This window comes from Periplaneta americana, chromosome 2 (assembly GCF_040183065.1).
Source record: "Periplaneta americana isolate PAMFEO1 chromosome 2, P.americana_PAMFEO1_priV1, whole genome shotgun sequence".
In the NCBI taxonomy this organism is placed as follows: domain Eukaryota; kingdom Metazoa; phylum Arthropoda; class Insecta; order Blattodea; family Blattidae; genus Periplaneta; species Periplaneta americana.
In genome coordinates this window covers 16,472,166-16,495,468 of record NC_091118.1, presented here as the reverse complement: position 1 = coordinate 16,495,468, position 23,303 = coordinate 16,472,166, and the positions used below count along the sequence as shown (strand labels likewise).

General features: G+C 36.1%; 1 protein-coding gene across 4 annotated transcripts in view; it reads left to right on the top strand.

The window, feature by feature from the left end:
- The first annotated feature begins 393 nt into the window (after positions 1–393).
- Positions 394–23,303, top strand: part of LOC138714199 (cytochrome P450 4C1-like) — a 122,550-nt gene continuing 99,640 nt past the window's right edge. For 3 of the 4 annotated variants that reach the window (XM_069846593.1, XM_069846591.1, XM_069846594.1), the window contains exons 1-5: positions 394–1,066; positions 3,391–3,586; positions 6,508–6,579; positions 8,895–8,969; positions 15,996–16,097. In XM_069846593.1, the coding sequence (XP_069702694.1) occupies positions 8,949–8,969; positions 15,996–16,097 (123 nt within the window). In that variant the 5' untranslated portion in view covers positions 394–1,066; positions 3,391–3,586; positions 6,508–6,579; positions 8,895–8,948. Of the gene's footprint in view, positions 1,067–3,390; positions 3,587–6,507; positions 6,580–8,894; positions 8,970–15,995; positions 16,098–23,303 lie in introns of those variants that run through there. The other variant, XM_069846590.1, reaches the window with a different exon arrangement.

Genomic DNA, 23,303 nt, shown 5'->3' with positions numbered 1-23,303 from the left:
GAACCGCCACTGCTGTACTCGTATGATTCTCAAAAGTCGCTTGCCAAATGGGAAAAGCCAGCCTTTGGGCAATTCCCCCCGCACTACAGAATTTGGTGATGAAGTTGCCTAATAACCACGGCGATATTGAAGTAAGTTAGCGTTTCAGAGATTTTGTGACGATAAACATTGGTGATTTCGGCTGTTTTCTCCGCGAACGCACAAGCTCTGGAGCAGCGACTAACGACAGGAACGCCATGGATAAATATATATATATATATATATATATATATATATATATATATATATATATTCATCCATGGGAACAAATACGTTATATGGCATGGGAATGCGTTCCACGAAGTACGCATGCGCGGAAGTGACGTCACAAGCAGACTACAGTAGGCACGCAGACGACATACAACTCAGCTACAATGCTGCCAACGCTAGTAAAGTGAGTCAATGAATTTCAAGAGAGATAAAGGTGGAAAACGAGAAGAGCATAAAATATTATAACAAATTAGGACTTGGTGATTTTTCAGTGATAAACGAAACATTACAAAAGACTTACAGGGTTCGATCTGTTATTTCTCGAGTTCCTCGCCTTAAAATGGGAATAAGCATAAAGGTCACTTATTAGTATTGTGTGCGCCATCTCGGGGTAGAAAAGCACATCTGTACTGCCAACTTAAGATGAAATATTAATTGATATAATATAGAGTGCCTAAAATACAGATCAAAACGTTCGCTATAACTCTTTGCGTCAAAATTTTTGTCATTTTATCTTGAATATTTCTAAAACGCTTCCATTCTTCTTGTTTTCCATTTCATGTCTCTTAAAATTCCTTAACTCACATCGCTGACGTTGGCAGCAGTGATTATTGTGGGGTGTTACAAATTTCGAATTATCATTCGGTCTGAAAATAAATAGAAGTAGGCTAGCATTTTATTCATTTACTTTGTGGAATATATTGGTCGAGTCGGTAGTGCTTTCTGATTATACACAGTTTGTTGTGAGGTCGCATAAATATATTTTGTGAAATCCTTTAATTTTTTTTTACTACTTCGTGCTTTGCAGACCTTCAAAGTAAGTATTTGGGTTCTATACATCAATGATTCTTGCCATTTTCAGCCAAAAGATTTTATGGAAAAACTGAAGTGCACGAAATAATGTTCAATATTTATTACGCATTGCAATGGTAAAGATAAAACTGCGGTAAATATTATTGTGATAGCCTACTACTTTTCTATGTATAAATGTGATCATTGTATTGTATAACACAGCTGATATTCCAGGATTTGTAAAGGAGGTTACTGTAGATCCGCATTATCATGAACTTTGTAATGTGTTTGCAATTTTCAACATGCCGAGAATTCTATTAAATTACAAACAAGAAGATCAGGAGTGAATGTTAAGGTACCGGTAACCTAGATGCGATTTATCTAAACACGAAAATGCATCCAGTCTTTCCCCAGCTCAATGACATTGTGAGGAAAACTCTTGTCATTGAACGGTATTATGAAGCTGTATTATTGCGGTCGCATGGTTTAAAACCAAAATAAAGTAAGTTGAGACAAGGTAGAGTATTGACCGGCCACTAAAGGAATATTTCACACTTTTATCACTGCCAGTGTGACGCTATAAACTAATACTTATATATGGAATTATTACAACAGTAGCCGTACCCCTGCGCTCCGCTGCACCCGTTAGAAATAAATATAAAGTAATTACATAATTAAAATAGGACATTTGATCCAGGGAACATTCATGTTTGATAGAAGGATAAATCGTTTAATATGTTAATTTTAATTGCATCCAAATAATTAAAATGCGATCATTTTGGTCCAGAGACACTCATTTGGTGCAATGACAATTCCTTTAACATGTTTCTAATTTTTATTACATGCAACCATAGTTTAATGAACGTTGAATCATTTAGATTTAATGTATATACTTTATTTTACTTGTTATAGTTTTCCATTGAATTATGGTAATAACTTAATTTTAACCCTTGTTTTCTACGTATTCAGTAAATGGCGTTTGGCCCACTATGGTTCTGAACCCTTCAAATAACTTAAATTATATTATATAATATTACATTACATATATTGTATTATATTATATTATATCAGAAGTTACTGTAATAACATTATAGCATTATGTCCATCTAGAGAAACTACACTTTCCAATGGTGAAATAATAATTAATTATACAAATCGGTTAATTTAGCTTCCGATATTACTTCATACAAACACAGTAACATTCTCTGTAGGCTATCTTTCATAGCTTTCGATTGTTGCTGTCCAAGTCCCATTATAGACGAACTCGTTTGTTTTTTATTTCATTATACGGCCTTAGATGGCAGTTATTTTAATTTTAAAACTCATTTATCTCATTAAATATCAGTCCTATCAAAATTTTTCAAGGAATAAAACTTATCGCAAATTATTTTTAAAGAAACTTTTGTTATGTAACATTTTTCACAAAAATCAATAATAAGCGAGATATTTCGATTTATTTAATTCAGGCCCCCTTATAACCCCCCTTTTAAATAATGTATTTTGAGTGCCATATAGCCTAAAATCTAAGTTACAACGAACATAATTTATATTCCATTTTTCATGGAAATCCGTTCATCCAGTATCGCTTGAAAAGATAACAAACATACAGACAGACAGACAGACATACAAACAAAAATTTCAAAAAAGCGATTTTCGGTTTCAGGGTGGTTAATTATATATGTTAGGATCAATTATTTTTGGAAAATCGAAAATTACCAGAAAAATTTCGGCTACAGATTTATTATTAGTATAGATTAACACATTTAAATGTAATTATCATGAAAGTCTTCTAGGCTTTACGCTGAAATACGATCCACTTCCACTAGATGGTCCAAAACACGAGTAGCAAGGTTGGTAATACATGCAAACGAAACGTGAGAAATGTTACTACAGGTGTGTAGTATTAGGTGACAGGACAGGTTAGGTTAGGTTAGGTGTGTATTACGTGACAGGTTATGTTAGATTAGGTGTGTAGTTATGTGAGAGGTTAGGTTAGGTGTGTAGTATTATTACTATATAGGTAAGGTACGTATTTAGGGCTGGTTGGGTGGACTTACAGCTCTCCAGTTACATGTAATCCATGGAATCCTGTTGCAATAAAGAATGTTGAACCATAAACGGAATCTGCAATAGTAAAAGGTGCTTCTAGATATTCATAAGCCTGTGGGACGGTGAAGTAAATACCTAATACAACTGTAAAGAATAAACCTTGTAATGCTTGATTATAATTATTTTCTGTGATCACATCAATTTCTAATAATTAATACTATAAATCCAAGGCATTTTCAATGTATTGTAGCAAGTTCCTATAGTGGCTGGGACATAAGTAACCTTCACCCTGGTATGCAGGATGGCGAAACCTAATCCTATGCTGGAGCTGAAGCAGAAGGTGAAGGACCTGGAGGGACAAGTGCGACTCCTGCTGCCACTGATAGAGGAGGTTAAAATTCTCAAGGAGAGGATGGACTCGGGAACTCAGCACACCGTGCATTTAGGGATGGGAGAAAAAGAAGTAGAGGCCAGCAAGGAGTCTGAGAAGGTGAAGGTGAGATTGATGTTGAAAGAGAGGGAACTGAAAGAGAAGCTGGAAAAGTTGCAGCAATTCGAAAAGTTAAAGCCTTTATTTACAGCTACTGCAGTACGAAACATCTTACATTTAGCCACTTTAAGGGGATGCGCTACTGAATTTTCTAATTTCTATATTTTAAGAGATAATGTATTGAAATTTTAACAGCATATTATGGTCATGATTATGAATTAATCAAGAAAATGTCAATGATCTAAGTCAAGAAATAAGTCTTTTACAAATAAAATTTGAAAATAACACGTTTATTTTGGAAACCGTTTTTTGGAATCTAAAACAAGAGTTTTCTATGTATTTTATAGTGCATATTATAGCTGAAACACAGGTTGTGGTAATGGAGCATTGGAATTTAGCATATGAAGAGTAAAAAAAAAAAAAAAAACATGACATTTCTTCAAAAACGGTCACTTTTCAGTAGCGCATCCCCTTAAGGCTTTATTCCACAGAACTATTTTCTTACTCGTGCAAGCCATTTAGGAAATGTGTGACGCGAAAAGTGTTAGGACCATGTGACCACGCACAAAATGCGAAGATAGAGTTATTAGAAATAGCTTGTTGTTTAGTATTTGGTAAAAACTTGCAGTTGTTTGTTGTAGGGGAAAGTAGCCATCAATGAACCAGCTATCGATTTCTTATTTTATCTAATTAATATAGGCAATGCCTTAAAATTCTGTTCATAGGCTTGAACAATTACATTACATTTCAGGGCTACATTCTATTTATATCTGTTTAATTTAATTTTTATTTATTTATTTTTTTTATTGGGTTATTTTACAATGCGTTATCAACATCTAGGTTATTTAGCATCTGAATGAAATGAAGGTGATAATGCCGGTGAAATGAGTCCGGGGTCCAGCACCGAAAGTTACCCAGCATTTGGTCGTATTGGGTTGAGGGAAAACCCCGGAAAAAACCTCAACCAAGTATCGGACATCAGATAGTATCGGACATCAGGTAGTATCGGACAGTGTGTTTCTTTCATCTACCACCATATGGTAGTACCTGAATGACATGGTTACGTTTCTCTATGCGAGATCACAGAAACGTAACCGTGTCAGTCAGGTACTATCATCGTGTGGTAGATGAAAGAAACTCACTGTTCGATATTACCCGATGTCTGATTCTACCCGACTCTCCCCTATATATATATATATATATATATATATATATATATATATATATATATATATATATATATATATCTGTTTAAAGATTAGCTCATTTAAAATTCGGCTATTAGTTCAATGAAGGCGACAGGGTTCTATTAATGGACCACCATGTTCCCATGAATGGACCAAAAGAAAAATTTTTTTTAAATCTCAAAATAATGTCAACAAATGACAAATCATAACAATGAAGAAACATACACTATCTGTCAAAAGTTTTCGATCACCTATCATAACTATGGATTTGTGGTTAAAACAGGGATTTCGTTTTGAATATTCTATCATATCATAATGCTAGGGAGAGAAAATATTAATTTTGTTGGTCTATTTAGTTTTTCCGATGTATTTGTACATTGAAATAAAGTATATAGTTGTTTTCAAAGCCGATCGAAAACTTTTGACCGGTGGTGTAGATTCGATTAATGGATGTTGAAGTCACTTTTAATCCAATTGTAACCGTATTTTGAAACTGAAAATCATGAAGAACACAGTCCTTATCATTTCAGTGTTTTAAAGTTTTAGGCCATTTAAAATTAGCTAATATATAGTTAATAAATGTTAGCATACAACTTTAAATGAAATGACAGCAACATAATGATATGATTGTACATATAAAGTGTTACTGAAATCAGGTAGAATCAGTGCAGTGAGTGAGTTGACAGCGAAATAAGTGTAGTGCCGAAAGGTACTTGTGCAGGTATGAACCTGTCACACTCGTGGGTCTTAGTTCGAACTTAGGGTTAAGATACAAATTAAATCTTTAAATGTTATTTTAAGTGACCATGATTCATTTAATTTAGGATGCTTCTTGTTATTATTATTTTATTTTATTATTATTATTATTATTATTATTATTAATATTATTATTATTATCATTATCAGTTATTGTTTTTATTAGTTGTGTTTATTATTAATTGTCATTATTGAGTGTAATTAGTTACCACTGCCACCGGGTATATACCCATTTGCAGTGTGAATAAATAAATACATACATACATAAAAGTATTTTCTGGAGTCTGAGATTATTCTTATACTGTAGATAAAACAGTCTTCCATTTCAAGACACACATGCCACACAAAGTATTTCTTTTGACTCTGCCTAACATTTGCATAAGCTTCATATACCCATTTCCTGCAAGACATACACTGAATATATACACCAGGAGTCTTGATTTTGATTGCTTCGTGAAGGGAATTGGTTTCCATGAATGATCCATTTTAAAATGCAGTCCATTCATGGGAACTCTAGCTGGTCTATCCATAGCGACTTCGCCATTTTCTAATCACACTTCAAGAGACCTGAAGATGTTATACAAAATTTATGAACGTACAACTAAAAAGGAAGCAGATAGAACACTGCTTCTAGCTATATATGTCATTTGATAACTTAATGTCATTAAGCCAATGTGCTCTGAACTTGAAGTTACTTTTAAATTATAGTAAAAATAACAAAAACGAATCTTAGCATCTTGTTTACTGCTGCCACCAAAGACAACTCAGAAGTGACATACACGAGGGGGAATTCTTGAGGTGACATTTCACACATATGCAGTCAGTATGATCAAGAATATAGCAACGGTCCATTGAAAGCAACAGTTCATCGATGGTACTCTCCCCTACGTATTATTCTGTCCTAGTTTACAATCAGAAAACTGCGTTTCTCATCACATTGTCAACTGACTGACTGAACTACGGCTGACCCTGATTTGTTTGTAGTTACAGGAAGAACTGAGGCAGGTGAGGAAGATCTATGAAGAAGAGCACAAGTTGCGGCTTGAGCAAGAAAAAGTAAGTGATGAATTGTTACCATGGGTAGACCTAATAGTCCACACCTGTGGAGTAACGGTCAGCGCGTCTGGCCGCGAAACCAGGTGGCCCGGGTTCGATTCCTGGTCGGGGCAAGTTTCCTGGTTGAGGTTTTTTCCGGGGTTTTCCCTCAACTCAAGATGAGCAAATGCTGGGTAACTTTCGGTGCTGAACCCCGGACTCATTTCACCGGCATTATCACCTTCATCTAATTCAGACGCTAAATAACCTAAGCTGTTGATAAAGCTTCGTAAAATAACCTACTAAAATAAAAAATAGACCTAATAATTCCTAAGTTCAGGGTACATTGAAGATTGGAGCAGTAAGCACAAAAAACTTCAAAATAGGCACTAAAGCATCTCTGAAATGAGCACGTAATTGAATGATAAGTACGGGTACACCATTATATATTGTTATGTAATAATACTAACAGTACTGCCAAGATCTGAAAGACGAAAGGAACAATAGCTAAGTGACAGGAGGCCGAGGATGCTGGAAAGTTAGCGGAAAGAAGAGGGCAGTGCTATCCCATTTACCTGAAATAAAGTTGTAATAAAAAATAATCATCAAAATAGGAATTGAATATTTTAGTAAAGCGGGAAATGACTGAATTGTAACAATTTTTTTTTCTGGGATATAACAGTCATCAGTTATATGATTTTCTGAAATTTCATTTGAGGAGTAGTAGCTTAGTTACCAGTCTGTCGTGCTCTGGAGTGAACAAGGCTCTGAAATCAGCTACAAGGGTCGGTCTGGTTTTTTTTTTGCCACTGCTGTACTTTCTTTTTTTTACACACGGTTCACTTTTGTCAGATTGACACACATCACTAGAAGCTGAATGACCTGTTGACACAACACTAACTTGCGATTTTGTTAAACCCTGTTTCCCTTTCAAACTTCCACTTTTCAACCAGTTATCCATTTTAATGTGAACGGAAACGATTCTGATATACAACTGACAACTTACTGCATTTGTCACAAGAAAAGACGAAGTAGGCTATTGTTGAAAAAAAAAAAAAAGTATCCCTGTCGCACGCCATGAAGGCACTTGGGGGGGCATGGAGGTAGAGCCCCATACTTTCCATGACCTCGGCACTAGAATGAGATGGTGTGGTCAGCACCACACTCTGACCGCCTTTTACCCCAGGGAAAGACCCGGTACTCAATTTTATAGGAGGCTGAGTGAACCTCAGGGCCGTTCTGGAAGTTTGGCAATGAGAAAAATCCCGTCACCACTTGGGATCGAACCCCGGACCTTCCAGTCCGTAGCCAGCTGCTCTACCAACTGAGCTACCCAGCTGCCCCAAAATTAAATATAAGTTTGTTTGAAATTCCACATTAACATCTATGGGCCTTCTATGCCCAAGGTTGCGGGTTCGATCCCGGGCCAGGACGATGGCATTTAAGTGTGCTTAAATGCTACAGGCTCATGTCAGTAGATTTACTGGCATGTAAAAGAACTCCTGCAGGACAAAATTCTGGCACATCCGGCGACGCTGATATAACCTCTGCAGTTGCGAGCGTTGTTAAATAAAACATAACATTTTTTTTTTTCTAAAATCAAAGGCCTAACCGCCATGTAACCGTTCCTTATTTGGGTCGCGGTACTGTTGTTAGTATTGTTAGAACACAAAGAAGCTGGCAGACTAAATTTCCATTTTAGCGAAATCAAATGCATTCCTAACGTTGTTACATAACTGTAAATCAGGCATTCACGGTAAATATTAATTTATTGTGGAAATAATGTGATAAATTCCCGATGTTACACAAGTGTAACAAGGGGCATTATAGGGTTGATTTAATTTTAAAATATTTTTATTATTATTATTATTATTATTATTATTATTATTATTATTATTATTACTGTGCCGCAGAAATGAAGGAAACAATAATAGGCCTAACCTCGAAACTCGCCATTACGGAAAAGTTTTGGCGAACCCCTTGAAATATTTTGCGAACCCCTGGGGGTTCGCGAACCACAGGTTGGGAAACGATGATTTAAGGGATGATGAACTTGTGAAGATAGTCTTTAGTGGTTTTTTTTACAAAACAGGGATGTCCAATTTTGAAAAATTATTAAATTTATTAATATAACATAGTACAGAAGTTTTAATCCAGCAAAGCATATGCAAGCAGTGGCAGTAGGAGGGTTACTTTAACATTCGCAACTGTTGTCTGTATTTCCAATGCTGTATACCAGGCCATCTACTTGTTTCCTTCATGAAACCTGTTGCTTCAAGTCAGACTATCACCTAACTAGCTGAGATTTCTGTAGCCCGGAATTGTTTTTGTTACAGAGTTATCAGGAACAGCTGGCAAATCTCAGATAAGAACTGGAGGCCGAGCGTAAGATGAGGCACCAGCAGGAAGCAGTAAGTGTCAGCTGTTACCATGGTTACTATTAGGAGAGTGTTTACGAACTCCATTCAGTCATTGCATATTCCTGTGTATGTGCAGAGATGAAATCATATCACTAGGGACCGGATTGTTATGTAATTACATACTATATTCGTTTCAATCTAACCGTATATAAATAACAAATCTTTGCGAATCTTGTAATTACCATTAATATATTAAAATTTGATACTACATATTTTTACAAATTTACCCCATATTACATATTATGGCTTGGTATTACATAAATCTACATGTTTAGAGGTTTTATTCATTTTTACTTCTCTAAAAGGAAGAAAAAACTTCTGCTGGGAAAATTTACAATTTGAAATACACAGCTTTAAAAAGCCTTTTTACCTACCCGAGAAAGGATATATTTCAGGATGAAACATAACATTTTATGATATAATATAATATAATATAATATTGTTTAATTTATTCAGTCTAATTGGCATATCACAAATATAAAAAGTCACTGACACTTACCCATGTAAGTGAACATTGTGTACTATACAAATATAAAAATTAAAAATTAAGCAAACGTTTTCGCCCTTCGGGCATCATCAGGCTTTTTTACATACTGTGAATTTTATTAGTTACAACAATGTAATTTATTCGTCACAACAATAATTCCTTTCTACAATTCACCTTAAACGCTCTCGTCAACAATTGGATCTTCACTCAACACAGTATTCGTTATAGCACTCCACCGACGACAATGACAGTTTACTTGGACTATTACGCACAACAATGAACTGTTAATCTTAACTAATATTTACAAAGCACTATTTACAAATCAGAACTATCAGTTCTCAGTTCTTCTATCTCAGTCACTCGAGTTCACGGTATCTCGAACCACAGACCTTCAGAGACAGTTCACTGTACTCGAACTCGGGTCCCTCCAACTGCGGTCCACAGCACTCGAACTCAGGTCCCTCCAACTGCGATCCACTGCACTCGAACTCAGGCCTTCGGATGCTGACGCAGATGCGGACGCACACTCGAGTCGAACTCCGGCACACAAGTCTGGCTTGCTTGCTCTGGCTTTCTCACTGACTGAAAACTGAAAACTCTGAAAACTGCTGTCGTTCCTTCGCGACCGTAATTTATAACCACAGTGACGTAACCTCGAAAGTTCCACCCGTCTCTAGAGATGGCATTCCAGAGAAATCCAGAGCCCTCTCCTCTCTACCAGCACCAGATGCGCGCGCAAACTCGTCGCGTGACGTAATACACCCTCTCTCTTCTCTCCACCCCGCGACGTCACTCAATGTTCCGTGCAGCCTGTGCGATCTGCTTTCATGCGGGACGCTGGTCGTGAGTTCGAATCTCACGTCGCTGTCACAATACAATATCTTGTACATTTTGTCTCTTATTGTGGAACGAATGATTAATCACAACCTTTTTAATAATGAAAATAATAACTATTTAAAATTGACTTATGGTAATTAACAATCTAAAATTAATGTACAGATATGAAAATTTAATACATAATAATGATATAAAATTGTGGTTGCACTGCTGCGTTGTGTTTAAATTATAACATCATAATACTGTGAGCATGATAAAAACATTTCATTCCTCTTTAAACTTCATAATTCCATTAATTGGATGTTTTGCTGGTAGTTTTGTCTCAATGGTTCATTACTTGTTATGGTGAAATCAATCTGAAATATATTGGTTATTATGTAGAGAATCCTATATGACGCGATGTTAAAATTTATTAAATCGTTGTCAAAATATTGACTATCTGAACATTTCAACATGCTTTCTAAGATAACATTTTAGTTCCAGGAAATAAAAGAGGCACTCAACCCATACTGCCCACTGTAAATATGAGTGAACAAAAGGCAACCTTTCTCATACAACTACTCCCTCTGTCCCATAATAATTGTCCTGTACGCTTTTATTTCTTGTCCCATAATAATTGTCCGATATCCATAATTTTACACTGGCGTTTACATAGGAACAAAATGAAACACATGAATGAGTAATACAACTGTATTACTCCAGAATCTGTACAAAATTGTCACTCAATTAGCAAAAGAAAAAAATTATTAGTCCGGGATCTGTATAAATTGGCCAATCATTGAGCCAAAAAAAGAACATGAAAACTACTCCTACAACTTTATGACTCCAGGATCAGTACAAATTGGCTAGTCATTGAGGCAAAATAAATACTCCTAGAAGTGCAACTTTATTAACTCCAGGAATAGTACAGATTGACCAAGAAGTGAAACAAAGAAAAACATTCTCCTACGAGTAAAGACGAAAGAATTGCCTGTTAGACTGGGAAGGTTGTCATTCTAACAGTTTGCCTAGAACCACAGATCTACTGCTGCAGTGCTACTGTAGCCTCGTCCTAAATGTTCCGAAGACACTCCAAGCTAGATGGCAGGACGTTGAGGTTGTCCAGGTGCCCCTTTTGCATATGGGGAATCTTGTTGTTGTTCCCGTCATTGACTTTCATTATTTCAATAAGATTGAACTACAAAGTGAGGAAGACGTTGTTGAGCTTGTTGCGTGTCAGCTGAGAGAAGGCTGTTTCAATGGCGGTGATCAATTCATCAGTAGTTTCTGGAGCTGACTGATGCTGGAGAGACTGAATTGCCCGGAAGTATCCCAGATCTAAAACATTCATATTCAGACTGTTTGGCGGTTGGCACACGAATTCCAAAGTGATTCCACTGGCTGCTGCAGTGTCCATCCAGGTGGGGTCATTGGGAGCGATATGCGGACGAGCATTGTCCTGCTGAACTGACACCTGAATTCTCCCTGTACGCGGTCCAGGAGGCCATTTTGCATTTATTGCTGGGCATAGATCCACTTTCCAAAGATTGCCGCCCCCGTTGCCAAATGCAGCGTGCTGTTCTTTTACTGATATGAAATTTCTCGGCCGCACCTGTTATGGCACCTTTCTTCACTATGTCAGCCGTAGTGTTTTTCAACAAAAACTCCTATACCGCCTGCCGTTCACTGTCTGTAAGGTTCTTGCTACCCCTGTCACTCACTACCGCCAGTTGTGTTCCCAGGATGTCCATGTCTGTTTAAACGCATGTACTCACTGCAGGAGTATGCTCTACTAACGATTTCCAGCTTGCTTTGCTACACTGGTTTGTATATAGTGCCATACCGGTGAGTTGAAAACCAATACCCACTTTCGGTAATCTTCTATGCGGTGTGTGTTGCTTGTCTCAATAAGATCACGTTATTGCCCTGCATAACCTTGTGCACTGATCTACTACGCTTCTCCTCATGCGTGCACTTCTTGTTTGCCTCGTCGTCTGTAATTACTGCAATACCATTTCGGCATACCGGACAATTATTATGGGACAGAGGGAGTACTTTGTATTGTAAAAATCAAGAAGGGATTAATCTCATACGCATAAGCGAACGACATGGTAGTAGGGTCTAAAGACCTTACAAAGTTAAAAGAAATAATAAACATCACGGTAAAATGGTGCAATAGAAACAAATTTGATATAAATGTGGACAAGATAGAAATGATACTCAGAAATGGGGGAACAGCACCAGAAACAGTAGAAATCATCATGAAGAACAGAAAATTAAAAATTGTACCAGACTACAAATGAATCGATTATTATTGAAAGGTCACATGTCCACTTTTTTGACAAATTGAGTTATGACTGCCATTATATTCTTCTTAGTGTAACGCACCGTTTGCTGAAGAAAAGGCACAAGTATGTGCACTCTACCAAATGTTATAGTGTAGTATTGAAAGGGCACATGTTCAGGACGTGTGACCTATCAGTAACAAACTCCATTCTTTTCCCACCATTCTTTCCATGATGTAGGCCTACAATATAAAATCTCATGATTGCATTCTTTGTTTACAACAGTTACAAAATGGCGAGTAATTGAATCATTAGGAAAAGAAGTGCCTAAAGATCAGAAAATATACTTTTGTGCGAGATCGTGTGTATTTGCTTGGTTTCCACACAAAACCAATCCACGGTAAGTCTAAAATTCCACATTCAGTATTTCCAACCTAACACACATAACAATTTCCCTCTTCTTACCGCTTAAGTGACATATTGATTTTACTGCTTTAGGCTTCTAACATATTATTTTTAGAGACGTTCAATATAGTAATAATTATAAATTGGAAACTTACCACTGCAATTTCACCTAAATTGCACTGTTAATTATTGTTTTTAAATATTTGCAAAAATTAAGTAAACTCTACAACTCCACTAAAGTTACTGGATTCGTGGTGCAATTAACATTAAGAAAGCCGTGGAAAAATCAACAAGATTCCAGATGCCGATGTTATTACTGCAATATATTATATAAATAATATTGCTAAAATATTAAAATGAAACATAAATCATTACACAACCTTACCGTTTGTTTTAAATTCGCATTTATGGACTGGGGGGAAAAAAAAGACAGACGTATATCACGGCTTGCTGGAGTATAGTAAACACAGAAAACATTTTAAAGCAACAATGTTGAAGATAGATATTTTTGTTTTACAAATTTGCCGTCATTGAACAAAAACCAAGATGGAGATTTCATTGCTACTAATTAGAAATTCCTCTTTCAGGTATGTAATAAATGATCTCCGCACAAAATAATGTACGATACACGAGCGGTATGTTTTCTTTCAATTCTCGGAAATTAAAAAAAGCTCAACTACGTTTCGCTTTTTCAAACTTTTCCTCGAACATGAAAACTTCAACATACCGCTCTTGTAACGCATATTACTATTAAATTTCACAGTATTCAGTGATGGTTTTTGATGCTGAGTCCCCGGGTAGGCGTGCAGTGATTGCATATGCATATATTTATGGAGTAATGACACACATTCAAGTTACTGCATATAACTAATGCGATGTATCCTAATGACTTGAAACTACTTTAAAGTAAATCATGTTATTGAAAAAGTTCCAATATATAGGGTGGGGCAGAGCAACTTGCTTATTTAGAAATTAAATTAAAACAAAAATAATGCAGATATATATTTAATTCTTTGAAAAACATCAAGTACAACATCTAAATTTTATGTTTACAAAGTTTTACAGTTTTAAAGATGATATCAGGCAGTTGGCGTCCATTATTCTCAATACACTGCGTTAATCGAACTCGGAAGTTTCGTTCAACTCTTTCCAGCACATCGACGGTTATGTTGGCGACAGCTTGACAAATGTTGTTCTTCAGGTGAGCCAGAGTCCTAGGACGATCGTTGTAAACAAGTGATTTTTAGATTGCCCCATAAAAATAGTCGCAGGGGGCTAAATCAGGCGACCATGCTGGCCGGTGCAGGTCGCCCCTCAGGGAGATGAGGCATCCTGGGAAGTGTTGCTGCAAAACAGTCATTGACACTCGCACTGTGTATGCCGTCGCACCGTCCTGCTGGAACCATACATGTCCCACATCAATCTCGTTGAGTGCTGGCAGGAAAAACTCCTGAATCATGTGAACATAACAGTCAGAAGTCACAGAAACTGCACGTTTGTTTTCTTAAAAAAACCATGGACCAATTATTCCAACTCGCGACAGTGCACACCAAACAGGTACACGTTGTGAATGTAGGGGACGCTGATGAAGTTGTCTGGGGTTATCTGGGCTCCAATAGCGCATGTTCTGCTTATTTACAGATCCCGAAAGATGGAAGTGAGCCTCACCATTGAAGAAAACAAGTGTGTCATGAGGCATGCCAAGAAGCGCCTCACATGCATTTTCTCGAGCAACAAAATCGCGTGGATTAAGTTCCTGTACCACGGCCAATTTGTAGGGATGAAATTTCAGTTCTTCATGAAGGATTCGCCTCACAGAACGAGCAGACAACCCAAGAGCAGCTGCATGTTTGCGAGCAGACCGCTGAGGGGATCGCACAACAGAAAGTCTTACCATGTCAATGTTTTGTGGTGACCTTGCTGTTCGTGGAAGCTCAGGTTTTCTTCTCTTCACATCACCAGTTTCCCTGAAGTTGTTTACCCATGAAACAATCGACTGCCGGCCAGGAACACGACCACGGGGCGCAATATTGAAATGGGTACGGAATACACTTTGCGTGGCGATGATTGAGTGACCGTTAGAAAAGTATACCTCGACAGCCAACGCGCGCTCCACCTTTGTCCACTCTATGGTGCTAACTAAACTAAGCGGAGCTACAACTTTACGCCCTGCCCCCTCGAATGTGCTTACCCCCACCCTCCTCAGAGCAACCGTCGCTTCAGGGCGCCAAATTGAAATAAGCAAGTTGCTCTGCCCCACCCTGTATAAGAAGAAAGTTGAAGATGTCAGCCAAATTTTGCAGTATGTACTTCCTGAATATCTTCAATTTTATGAAGAAATTCCCCAGTAGCTGATAGAAGAAAAAAACAATGAAGATGACTGAAAACTTTAGAGGAAGTGTTTAATGAAGAAACTTTAAAAGCTTTTATGCTTTTAAATTGCTTTATTTCAGAAATAAGAGATATTGCCGTAGCAAAATAATGTTCTTAACAGTTATATTTTTAAATATTTGTTAGTCAGTAATAGTTAAAACACATTTAAGAACATAAAAATTCATTTTATTATGTTTTACTTATTGTTTATTATTGAAAGGGCACAAGTCCATCATAAATATTATTTTATTACAGTTTTAGTGATGTTACCATTAATTTATGCATGTAAATGTAACTTAACACTTTTTTCCTCGAATAAGAAATATCTGATTACACTACAAAGTACCGTTAGCAAAATAAACAGTTTTTTGCTTCTCCTGTAAAATTGACAAAAGTGGACATGTGACCTTTCAAAAATAATCGGTTCAAATATCTAGGCTTAACAATACAAACCAGCGCAGATATTGATATTAAATATTTTCATGATTTTACATATTTTGGTACATATTCAGCTTATTTTTCTTACACATTTCACACCTTGATACTACATAAAAATCCGGTCCCTACATATCATTATCATCATAGTAGTCATGTTTCTAGTCAAGCATCAAAGTGAGCTTCTGCTGAACCAGATATTGTTTTTAATTATAGCTTGAGGAAGAGCTGGGAAAACTAAGAGCAGAACTGAAAGCTAAGGAGGAGGAATTGAAGAAGATGGCACAGGAACTTCTAGCAGAGCGCCAGAGGGAAGCAGTATGTGCTGTTGCCATGGTTACTGTTACTCAGCAATTATGGACACAAACTGTCACAACTCAGATCGTGACCACCTGAAAGTGAAGCTGTAGTCAGCGAATGGAGATCATATTGTAGATGAGTGAAGCAATCACATATTCTACATCACAATAACAAAAGTAGACAACAAACACACATTCAAAATATACAGAAAACCCACAACAACAACAACAACAACACACATCCAACCACCCCACACAAACAAGCTGCATTCCGAACAATGGTGCACAGACTACTCAACATACCAATGAACCAACAGGATTACAACGAAGAGCTAAACACAATCAAATACATAGCACAAGAAAACGGATACAACCCCAACATAATAGACAACATAATACGTAAGACAAAACAAAACCACAAAAAACAGAAGAATACAACACAACACAAAAAATACATCACATTAACATACGAAAACAAAAACACACATAAAATTGCAACCTCATTCAAGAAATTAAACTACAACATCACATACAGAACAAATAACACTCTAGAAAAACATCTCAACACACAAACAAACAAACAAACAAACAAATACATCCACACAGGCGTAACAAACTCAAATGTAACACCTGCAACAACTTCTACATAGGACAGACAGGCAGATCATTTCAAACACGTTACAAAGAACACATCACAGCCATAACAAAATTACAAAACACCTCCACATATGCAGAACACATCACAAATGCCAACCACACCCACAGAGACATCAACACAGACATGGAAAAGCTGCACATCCAACCAAAAGCCAGAAACGAAACACACTAGAACAATATGAAATATACAGACACACGAAAACACACCCCAACGATATTCTCAACACACAACTCAACTTCAAAACACATACACTCTTTGACTCTACACTACGAACGCACCCTCACAGGAAACAAGAGGCGCCAAGACCAACAACGACCAGTTCCGAAGATGACCGAAAATAGGTCGAAACATGTTAACAAGGTATGTTAAAATTTAACACAAGAAAGTTCTTATCATACATATTCCGAAATTATATATTGTAAATATGGTAGAGGCGATATGTGTCAGAGGAAGAACAATTTTGTTTGTATGCATTTGAAGTCTGATTAGTGTAATATGTAGCTAATTGGAGGTATGTGCAGTAGAAGGGGAAAGGAACTGGCTACCCTACCCCATTACCTCCTGGCCTAGTTGTCTCATACGTGGTGCCTTATTGGTATCACTTGTGAGGTTCAGACCTGTCTTCGGACAGTTGACTAAACAACAACAACATAGGCTATGATTTATTGTCATCCAATCATTTGGTCCTACTGGATACCCCATGTGCTGTTGTTGCTACTTACTTACTTACAAACAGCTTTTATAGAACCCGGAGGTTCATTGCCACCCTCACATAAGCCCGCCATTGGTCCCTATCCTGAGCAAGATTAACCCTGTCTCTACCATCATATCCCACCTCCCTCAAATCCATTTCAATATTATCCTTCCATCTACGTCTCGGCCTCTCCAAAGTCTTTGAACTAACACTCTATATGCATTTCTGGATTCACCCATATGTGCTACATGCCCTGCCCACCACAAACGTCTGAATTAACGTTCTTAATTATGTTGGGTGAAGAATACAATGCGTGGAGTTCTCCGTTGTGTAACTTTCTCCATTCTCCTGTAACTTCATCCCTCTTTGCCCCAAATATTTTCCTAAGCACCTTAATCTCAAACACCCTTAACCTCTGTTCATCTCTCAATGTGAGAGTCCAAGTTTTACAACCATACAGAACAACCAGTAATTATTTTATAACTTCTGACTTTCAGTTTTTTTTTTTTAAAGCAGGCTGGATGACAAAAGCTTCTCAACCGAATAATAACAGGCATTTCCCATATTTATTCTGCGTTTAATTTCCTCTCGACTGTCATTTATATTTTTGTTACTGTTGCTACAAGATATTTGAATTTTTCCAACTTTTTGAAGGGTAAATTACCAATTTTTGTATTTCCATTTTGTACAATATTCTTGTCACGAGACAATCATATACTTTATTTTGTTTTAGGAATTTACTTCCAAATCTATCACTTATTTCCCTCTTAGACCCAAGTATTTTCCCAAACACCCTTAACCTCTGTTTGTCTCTCAAAGTGAGAGTCCAAGTTTCACAACCGGGAATATAACTGTTTTATAAATCATAACTTTCAGTTTTTTTTTTTTTTTTAAAGCAGACTGGATGACAAAAGCTACTCAAGCAAATAATAACAGGCATTTCCCATATTGATTCTGCATTTAATTTCCTCTCGAGTGTCATTTATATTTGTTACTGTTGCTCGTAGGTAGCCTATTTGAATTTTTCGAACTTTTTCAAGGATAAATTATCAATTTTTGTACTTCTGTTTCGTACTATGTTCTGGTTACGAGACATAATCATATACTTTATTTTGTTTTAGGGATTTACTTCGAAACCTATCACTGTTATTTCCCTCTTAGCTCCAAATAATTTCCCAAGCACCTTATTTTCGAACATCCTTAACCTCTATATTACAATCGGTAATATAACTGTTTTTTAATTCTAATTTTCAGTTTTTTTTAAAGGAGACTGGATGTCAAAAGCTTCTCAACTGAATAATAACAGGCATTGCCTATATTTATTCTGTGTTTAATTTCCTCTCGACTGCCATTTATATTTGTTACTGTTGCTATAAGATATTTGAATTTTTCACATTTTTCGAAGGATAATTTTCCAATTTTTGTATTTCCATTTCATACTATGTTCTGGTCACGAGATATCATATACTTTTTTTTTCGAGAATTACGTCCAAATCTGTTACTGTTATTTACTGTCACTACTACTTTTTATTTTTATTTATTTATTTATTTATTTGGTGGTGTCAATAAAGACACATGTCATCACAAGTTCCAGGTCACGTGGACCCTTGCCTTAACCAGAATATTGCTTATAACACGAGTATGTAAATGAAGTGTGACCATCTTCTCCATCAGAAACGGAGACTGGTAAGCTGAATATGTAGGTAAACTTTCAGAGTCAATGATTTTTGCAGAGAAGTTAACATTACTTGATTGTTCACTGAATGCTATGTGTAATTATAATTTAATAAGTGGATTAGGATGTGTTTCTGAAGATAGTTTTTACATAAATGCTGCACGTAGTCACTGAATAAAATGATTTCCAAGTCACTGTACAGTTGTGCGTTAGTAATGTAAAAATCAGCACCTGTGATGGTTCTGCGCACAGCTCTTTGGATGGCATCGAGTTTCTTGATGTGGCGGAGAGAGTTTGAGCCCAAATTTCTGACGCGTAGGACACGTATGATCGTACAAGTGATATGTAGACAATAGTTTGGTTTTGAGGGGAATGAAGCTTTTAAGTATTGGATATAATGCTAAGAATATTTGCAGAGCTTTGTCTCGTACTAACTGTATATGTTGTCTGTATGTCAAACGACTGTCCAGTACTATAGTCCCGTCGCTCTTATTTCCGGCAGCCAATCACGTTGCAGATCGGCTACATTTAAACGTGTTCGTCTTGTGATTCGCTTCTGATGACGTTATACACTTCCTAAGGTTCAATAAATACTTAAAATAATCACCCGCCATTTTGGCTCTTTCGTTGGCATTCGCAAAAGCAGACGAGGACGTTATTCGCCGCTTAATTATTTGCTCAATTATAGTGCGTTTGATTTATCATCATAGGAGCTAAGATATGATGATGTTTAACGGTGCGACAAATAGATTCCTCGTCTGGTAGTTCGGCAACGAAATAACAAAAATGGCGAACGATACTACCTACCTAGACTTTATAGAGCCTTCACTTTCTAAGACGTAAGCAAAGAGGACGAGTCACGCCGGAAATAACAGCGACACGATTATAAACCAAGAACAAATCAGTAATACATATACAGACGCCATCTAGTTCACAACAATAGAACCCGTCTCAACAATAGTACACAGGCCTTCGGATTTCACACAGAAGATTAACTCGCGATATGATCAGAGATGTTAAAGCAAGTATAAATAAATACAAAAAATCAAATAGAATAAAACTGGTTGTTGTAAAGGGTAAATAACATTCCCACATCAGTTTATTGAAAGAATTACGATTCGAATCTAATGACGAAACAATTACGAAATCTCGACCACTGCTCGTAGTAGTAGGCCCTGTCATTTGTTTCTGTTTACTTTTTCTCCCACTCAATTTGAAGTATAGTCGAAAAATTCAAGCAGCCGCTGAACTTTGGAGACTTACCTCAAAGTCGAAAGCCATAATATTTTTCGCTCTTACATGACGAGATTTGTCTCTGGATTCCGGTTTGTATGGTAGTCCTTGCATGTGTGGAATACCTTACGCTGACTTGCTGCAATGCAGGCGAATTCGGAGGTGTGAGAAGTTACGTATAGGTTAGACACGTTGTAGTACCGAATTCTTTACAATTCTCATTAGCCTCCAAACTTAATTGTCTCAGAACCTGGCAGAGAGTTTACAAATAGTTAAATTCTTATCTTAAGCACGTGCGGTGCTTGTATAATTTCATGGATGAAGTAGTAGAGCTTGTCGGTGTACTCTGTGAGATCATATCGCAATTTGGCAACTCTGGACTGACGACGCTCTTTGTTCAGATTCTCGATGTCAGACACACACACACACACGTCTGTTCCAGGAACATGAGAATAAGGTAGCCATTGTGTTGAGAGAATGCACCGAAGATCCCACACATTTTCCTCGTATCAGAGAAGTGATGGCAAACATTCCAAATTAAAAAATATTAACGCCGGAGGGTAATGTTTCTTATTTTCTTTGTTATTCATTATGTTCATTGTAAGAAGCTATTAATTTACTACGTAGCCTATGCTTAATGTATATTGGGTCGATTTCTAAATCACGAACGAAATCGTGGTTTCAAACCTTGACTTTTAAACCGCGATCAGGATCTGAATCCTTGTGCGATTTCTAAAACGAAGTCGAGACGCGGCTACGGAAGAAACCAAGGTTCGTACGTTTTATATATGGCAACGCAGCTTAGAATCGATTTTTATTCCTGATAAACAGTCGATATTAGAAAGAAATAAACATCGGGATTGATATTTTTATTGAATTGCAGTAAGTCACATTCTTTTGTTCTCAGCTAAGTTATTGTTATATTTACTCATTTACAGAATAAGTTATAGGCTATGTGTGTTTAAAATACTAGCATTATTTAGTACTAGCCGTACCCATGCGCTCCGCTGCACTTGTTAGAAATAAATATAAAGTAATTACATAATTAAAATAGGACATCTGCCCCAGGGAACATTCGTGTTTGATAGAAGGATAAATAGTTTAATATGTTACTTAATTTAAATTGTATTTAAGTAATTAAAATGCGATCATTTTGATCCAGAGACCACTCATTTGGTGCAATGATAATTCCTTTAACATATTTCTTATTTGTTATTACATGCAAATAATTAAAATATGATCATTTGGTTCAGAGAACATCCGTTTTTGATGCAACGATAATCCGTTTAACATTTTTCTAAATTAGTCTTGAATGCATCTTTAATAAATCACTCCAAATTAATAGAGTGGATTGTGTACGAAGATAATTTTTCTGTGCGTAAAGATCTATTTTCATATTACCTCATTCCTTATTATGTAGTATTACATCCATCTAGAGAAACTACAAATTTCAAATAGTGAAGGAATTATCCAAATTAGCTTCTGAGATTACTTCATACAAACAGACAAATTTAATATTCTCTGTATATTAATATTGATAAACGTCATGGCCGCCTTAAATAGACGGAGTCATTTGTTTTAATTTCATTATAGCCATCGATGTCGTTCCTGCAATAACTCCTTTGTGACATACCAATTTTCAGATTTTTGCTCTATTAAATAACTTAAATAGTTATGCAGCAAATAATACAATCTCCTATATGTAATTATATTTCTTTCTTTCGAAAATGTAAGAATTCAAGATCTCCTATGTACCACTGCCATAGAATGAATAAATCTGTTTTTTCTCCCTACTGAAAAATTTTATATTTTGCACATAGGAATTACGGAACAATGACGCTATAATCTGAGGTGGCGTTGAAAATGTATTGTATTGTTATTTTAAAACTCTTGTATATCCTTAAAGATCAGTCCTATCAAAATTTTGCCTAGAATAAAACTTATCGGAAATAATGTTTAAAGAAACTTTTGTTATGTAAAATTTTTCACAAAAATCAATAATAAGCGAGATATTTCGGTTTATTTAATTCAGGCCCCCTTATAACCCCCCTTTCAAATAAAGTGTTTGAATGCCATATAGCCTAAAATCTAAGTTACAACGAACTTAATTTATATTCGAATTTTCATCGAAATCCGTTCAGCCATTATCGCGTGAAAAGGTAACAAACATCCAGACAGACAGACTTAAATATCAGTCCTATCAAAATTTTGCCTGGAGTAAAATTTATCGGAAACCATTTTTAAAGAAACTATTGTTATGTAACATTTTTCACAAAAATCAATAATAAGCGAGATATTTCGGTTTATTTAATTCAGGCCCCCTTATAACCCCCCCTTTTAAGTAAAATATTTTGAATGCCATATAGCCTAAAATCTAAGTTACAACGAACTTAATTTATGTTCCAATTTTCATCGAAATCCGTTCATCCATTATCGCGTGAAAAGGTAACAAACATCCAGACAGACAGACAGACATACAAACAAAAATTTCAAAAAAGCGATTTTCGGTTTCAGGATGATTAATTATACATGTTAACACCAATTATTTTTGGAAAATCGAAAATTACTAGAAACATTTCGCTTACAGATTTATCATTGGCATAGATTTAATAGGGAACGGATTTTTAGGTACCAGAATAATATTGACCAAATAATTAGCACAAGTCGAGCATTTATGTTGTAGTTTATCATTTGTTCATAACTACTACCAACATTAACTACCTTAAAACCAGTTTCTAGGGAATTAATAACCTAAATATTAACTGGATTAAAATTTCAATTGAAAGTAAAATTAGTATGGTTCTATTTTCACATATAATAGGCCTACTATGTGGAAAGCCCCAGTAGCATAAAACCTAAAATAAGAAGACAAAATCACATTTGCTTCATATTCTTGTAGGCTCATGTCATTTTCAAGTATTAAATAAAATGTAAAAAATTACTGTAAAGACTAAGAATTAAATTA